Below are 5994 nucleotides of genomic sequence, written 5' to 3' on the forward strand. Positions count from 1 at the left end.
GGACATAATTAAATTTGATTTTATTGCTTTTTAAGATATGGATCGTGTGATATAGTAGTAAATTATAGAGTAGGAGATAAGCTGGAATAATTGCCAATGGGTAATTGCAAATTAATATTCTTAATTTTAATTTCTTACATAATTTTTTGCAATTGGGATGCATCCGTACACCAACGACGTCGTTTAGTGAGAAAGCAAGCGCTTTAATTTTAAGTCGTCGTCTTCATTATGGGTCAACACTAATATTGCCTAAGAAAATTAAGAGATCAAATAATGAAAACAAGAGCCTTAATTTTCACTCTTCAGTTAAATTTCGCTTTCGAGTAATTTAAATTGGATTTGTGAAAGTTGAATTGATGATGCCCTCCCACAAAGGAAATTGTACACCCACCAAATTCACACTAGCATTTACTAGTATTAATTTTATTTACACTTACTTATGAACGTTTTATAGAGCTTTGAGTGATTTAGGTGGACCCTAAGTTAGGTCAAATATAAATGGAGGGAAGTATTGAATGTTTGAGTTAAGTATTAGTACATTATTAAATGTGTTAGTTATAGTTAATTACGTGGTCAATGCCATGTAGTATGTACGTCATTAATTGTACTTAGCTTAGCTACCGACAAATAAATTAAAGTACTGTATTAATTTTGGTAACTTAAAAATCATTTTTTTAGAATTTTCTTGAATTACTAAAAAATTAAATTATTAATGACGTTATAATATTACATCAAATAGAGTTCATATGACGTAAGGATTTCTTTACATAGAGCCATAAATAGATATAGAAGAATACTCCCTCCATCCCACTTTAGCAGTTCCGGTTTACTATTTTTGGATATCACACTTTAGGAGTTTCGTTTGAAATATTTTATAATTGGTAATAGGCCCCATATTCCACTCACCTTTTTCCATCACATTTTATTATAAAATTAATATATAAAAGTAGGACCCACATTCCACTATCTTTTTTCACCAACTTTCCTTTATTTTTTTAAAACTCGTGCCGAACTCAACCGGGACTCCTAAAGTGGGACGGAGAGGGAGGGAGTATAAAAAAGATTGTTAGATTGGGCCTTAGTGGATTAGTGATGAGCTATGATTAGTTAAAGTTGTGACCCTAATTTAAAAGGACAAAAATGGGCTTTCATTTGCAATCATTAGTTCGGCCTAACTTATTGAGATTTTCTTTTTGAAGCGGCTTTCAATTAAATTTAAGTAATTAAATCTTGAAATTCAATTACCATAAGGAATTTAGATTCGTTTAGTACGTTTTGGTATCAATCAATTTATTGGAAAAGCGATGTTTTTTATGATCAAATTGGTCTATATTAAGTTATTAACTATGTTGAAAAATATTAGTATAATATTTCAGATTTTCAGAATGAGAACAACTAATCAAATTAAAAAAATAAACACTGCAATTAATGGCGCCATGGTCGCCTATAATGAAGAAGAAGTTTAGAATGACAACGGGAAATACTGTTATTTTGGTAATTTGTTAAATTAACATTTTTATAAATTATACTTTTACCCTTGTTAAAGGTTAAAAATCATCCTCTCTCCATTAATTATTTTTTAATTGATAAATTAACATAAATTTTTAAAACCGCATTACAGTAAACTTAAAAATCTGATAAATTCGTGATCTTTTGTCTCATTCACTAACCAGTATTTTACTCATAAGAGGCTAATAGATTGACATATAATAGTACATAATGACTCTCTTTCGATCTCATTAAAAATGAAACGTTTTCCTTTTTGAATTGTCCCACAAAAAATAAAATATTTTTTAAAATAAAAATAACATTATTTCTATTATTTCATCTTTATTACTTTACTTTCTCTTTATTAATTTATAAAATAATATTACATAAAATCTACGTTAAAAAGTAAATATTTTATTTTCAATGGAACATTCATATATATCCTTGATATGAGTAGTGGATGAAGCATGCAACAAATAAAAAGAAGTTAAAAGGTAGTTTAATGAGCTTATATTAAATAAAAAACCGACGAAACAAAATAGTGAGGAGTAAAATTGATACACATATCGACAACAGATGCAGAAATGAATAGAGAGTAAATAGGAATTGCAACAATGGAGCTAGTGATCCCAGGTGAAAGTCCGAGTAGTTGATGACTGGTGGTGGTGCGTTGAAGGGCAGTAGTGGAGCTGCTGGTGAGGCGGAGGAGGAGGAGCCGCCGGAGTTTCAACTTCAACTGACAGAAGAGAGAGAGCAGGATCACACGCATACTTATACCCATCATCTGTTTGATGAAATGCCGATGAGTTCATTCTCTCACTCTCACCACCACTATAGTAGTAGTTGTTGTGATTCTGCAAAATCTGACTGCTTGAATTACTATTATTGTAGAGCATGTTCTCCTGGTGATGATGATGATGGAGCCCAAGCCCAAGCCCCGCCCACGACGAATGAGGCGTGGTGAACGAAACAAGCGTCCCTCCTCCTTGTAGCAACGCGGATGAGTGATGATCCGGTGGCGGCTGAGGCTTCCTCCGCCTCCTGTTGTGCCCATCCAGCCGCTTCCTGCAGCTCCTTTTCCCCTCGTCGAACTCCACCAGCGAGTGGAACCTATCATAAGTTCAGTACATAGTTACAAAATCTGCACAACATCTTAACTCGGTTATATCAAGTCCAGCAAACCAAACGAGCCATACCTGCTGCATTGCTGGCAGAAGCGTTGCTCCCGGCCAGCAATGGTGACCTTAGGGGTTTTCGAGTGAGCCTCGCACACTTTGTGGCGGCGGTGATAGTCTCTACATAGCCTTAAATCAGCATCACAGCCATCTACTAAGCATTGAGCTGCTGCCACTGTCTGGGGGGCCTTTGCTCTTTTACATGATGATGCTGATGAGGATGAGGATTCCATTTCCATATTTCACTCAATTCATGCACCTGCACTTACACATTCTTCATCTCTTTATCTATCCATATACTATATCAAATTAACACCCATTCCTATCATATAGTACTAGCAAAACATGATAAAAACACCTATTTTAAACCATTAAATTTAGGTCAGATAACTCCAGGATAAGAGAGTAATAATCTACCCTAACAAACAGACCTTAAACAGCAAGATCTACATGAGCCACTAATTGTGAAGCATAAATATCAGAAAATTGGAGTGTTCATGGTCAAGTCAAGTCAACTATTACTTCAGCTAGCAACCACAAAAATTAAGATCCACTAAAAATTGCTTACCTACTACCAAAGAAAAAGGAAGCAGAAATAGGAAAAATGAGATTTTTATTCCATCACTACTAAAAATAGACACTCATTCTTAATTTATCCTCCTCAAGATACAAACAAGTCTTGAAAAGCAATTTAGCAGCAGTGTACAAAATTAGTAGAAGAGAGAGAGAGATGTACCTCAAAAAGAAGGAGAAGCCAAGTAGAAAGTGAAAATAGGAAGATGAATAATGCAGATAAATGGAGATCTTGAAAAAAATAATCAAAAGAGTTTCAAAGAAGCTTGGAAGTAGTAAACTGGGATTCACTTCTCAGCCATTCATTCTCTGACAACAACTCCATTATGGCTGGAACTGGCAACTGGCAAAAGCTTAGCTAGATTGAATACAACTTGTATGTGTGTGCAAATATGAGAGAGAGAGAGAGAGAGAGAGAGAGAGAGAGAGGAGTTGCAGCAGTGGCAATTGAGTGTAGGTAGGTGGATGGGTTGTAAATTGCAATAAAGGATTTGAATTATTGAAAGCAGCAGTTTCTTTGAATAAGCTTTGATAGTAATTTATATACCAATATCATACTCCAATTCCAATAAGGAAAGGTGGTATTTTTGGTTTTATATTGCTCAACAAAATTACCTTCCTTTTCAGGCTAATAAGCATTTAAAAAATGATTATAAAAACTGGGATATTCTTTGGGAAGAGGAGATGCCCTTATTTTAAATGAGTGGCATAGAAAGGGACAGAGTGTGTATAGCTTTCCGCCATGTTTATTTATTTTATTAATTTAGGAATCACAAAGTACATTAAAAGAGTTCAATACTTCTTGTGACTCACTTGTCACTTTCTTTGCCTATTATTCTGCTGCTACATCATTTTGTTCCTTGACCCCTCTCAAAAAAAAAATTTCCTCTCAACTTAACTATTTCCACTACTTCATTAGTGAGAAAGTAAATTATTTAAATGTAGTATAGTATTACTCAAGTTCCAAGTAAAAGCAAGAGTTGAGATTTAAAAAAAGAAGTGAGAAATGGCTTTTCAAGTTCCGAGCGCATAACCAAAGAGAGACAGAATTATAATTCATCTCACAAAATTAGACAGTGGATTCTTATTGGAACAACCAAAACATTGGGGTTTGTCCTTTTTTTAGTTGCTATTTTCACAAGTTCAAAAATAGCATAACAACAAATTAATTGTAGAATATTTCATTTTAAAACGTGTTGAACCTGCTGCAATACCACCAATCACGTGTGCCCTGCCCTGCTGCATCCCACATCTGTTAATTTATGTAAATAAATCAATTTTTATCCTTAAATATACTTACTTCCATCCTCGACGACCAGAATCAAATATCGATTGCTGAGAGATTGAGACTGTGGATACCAAATTTTAATAGTATTAAAAGTTATTTTGAGGGTAACACTTCCACAGATGATTATTTTAAAAATTACTTTCATGGCTTTGTAAAAGGTGTAAAATAGTAACTGCAAAATGCAAATAGATCTTGTCCCTGACTCCCTTCTGCCCCTCCTGTGTTTTCTTGCTATGTTTTTGCCATATTCCTTTTTTATTTATTTAATCTCTATTTAGGACTTTTCTTTCCAAACCGTCTCTTTGTGGACTCAATCGCTAAATACTACTCCTAGTAGTATTTCTGACATTATTATTTTGCAGTTTTGGAATATTTTAAAAATATTTAGTGTTTATTTTTTATAACCAAACTCCTATATTCTTGAAGAAATTGCATGCATGTGGACTCAGTTTAAGGTTACTGTCGGCACACCTTTGCAGACTGTTTAAAATGAAATGGCTACTAATTAGTAATTTATACTACTTGTTTTGCTTCCAATGTTTAAGGCCGCCAACGGTATACAAGGTTTGCAGTTTTGTTCTATATTGTAAATAATCACAATTTAGATTTGAAAGTGACAAGTGAAAAAATCTAAAACCATGGGAAATGCTACGCAATGGATGACATCAATACACTTAAGTCATAATTCAATTCAAATACTCCATATCACAATATGTTGAAAAGTCTCCACATTGAAAATTATTATAGGACCACTTCAGGGACCACCTTCGATATAGTCTAGGAATAAAAATTTGAACATTTAACATTATCCATCTTAATCTAAGATTAATTTTCCAATTATTAATTCATTCAAATATATAATTAGTAGGTCGGGACCGCTCTCTGAAGTTTATGAAATTCAAGCACCACAAAGCTGTTGTAATCTCTAACCGCCACCGTTAATTAATCTAGTTATTACTATAAATAGAAATCGGCTATGATATCAGATTCAGGATATGGAATCTTATCACAAATCATGTGTAGTGGAAGTGTTAACAACAAACAAACAAACAAAATAGATTTATTTTTGGTCTATGATTAAACAGACAGTTAATTAACTGGTGATCTATTCTCTTACAGCCCACGAACCAAGATTACAGTTTAGGCCCATGTTAAATAATTCGGCCCAGATTTCACTATTTTTTTAATGTAAAAATGAGAGATGAGAAGATAAATGAGAAACATAAAGCTGATAATCTTGGGCATTGCTAAAAAATGAAAGATGTTCAAATTCTGATTCGTCTCGCATTTTTCAAATTTTGAAAAATAAATCTTTCAATAAGTCATGACATATGAATATTTTACACTATCCCATCCTTTCATTTTCCGACAAATTAAACGCATATTTAGCACCCAATCTAAAATACATTAGACAAAACGTCATTTTAATTCAGATGTTGTCGTTTAATGTAGAAATGAAAAATGGGAAGA

The 5994-nt window shown here is 33.3% G+C and overlaps 1 protein-coding gene across 2 annotated transcripts; it reads right to left on the minus strand.

Annotated features, from left to right (window-relative positions):
• Positions 1 to 1971: 1971 nt before the first annotated feature.
• LOC125204459 (squamosa promoter-binding-like protein 16) lies at positions 1972 to 3761 on the minus strand. 2 transcript variants are annotated; one of them, XM_048103123.1, is made up of 3 exons: positions 3400 to 3761; positions 2685 to 2922; positions 1972 to 2598 (listed from the first exon to the last, which is right to left on the minus strand). In XM_048103123.1, exons 2-3 carry the CDS (start codon positions 2900 to 2902, stop codon positions 2109 to 2111), a joined length of 708 nt encoding a protein of 235 aa, XP_047959080.1. In that variant the 5' UTR covers positions 2903 to 2922; positions 3400 to 3761; the 3' UTR covers positions 1972 to 2108. The 2 variants fall into 2 exon arrangements, with proteins under 2 accessions (XP_047959080.1, XP_047959081.1); XM_048103124.1 differs by lacking the exon at positions 3400 to 3761 and having other exon boundaries at positions 2685 to 3385.
• Positions 3762 to 5994: the final 2233 nt, after the last annotated feature.

Source organism: Salvia hispanica, chromosome 2, assembly GCF_023119035.1.
Source record: "Salvia hispanica cultivar TCC Black 2014 chromosome 2, UniMelb_Shisp_WGS_1.0, whole genome shotgun sequence".
NCBI classification, from domain to species: Eukaryota; Viridiplantae; Streptophyta; class Magnoliopsida; order Lamiales; family Lamiaceae; genus Salvia; species Salvia hispanica.

Excerpts from the sequence above, each read along its gene's own strand:
- LOC125204459 (XM_048103123.1), bottom strand. The coding sequence starts at position 2,902 with ATGGAAATGGAATCCTCATCCTCATCAGCATCATCATGTAAAAGAGCA. Across the intron at positions 2,599-2,684 it reads TTCTGCCAGCAATGCAGCAG|GTTCCACTCGCTGGTGGAGT; the intron begins GTATGGCTCGTT and ends AACTTATGATAG.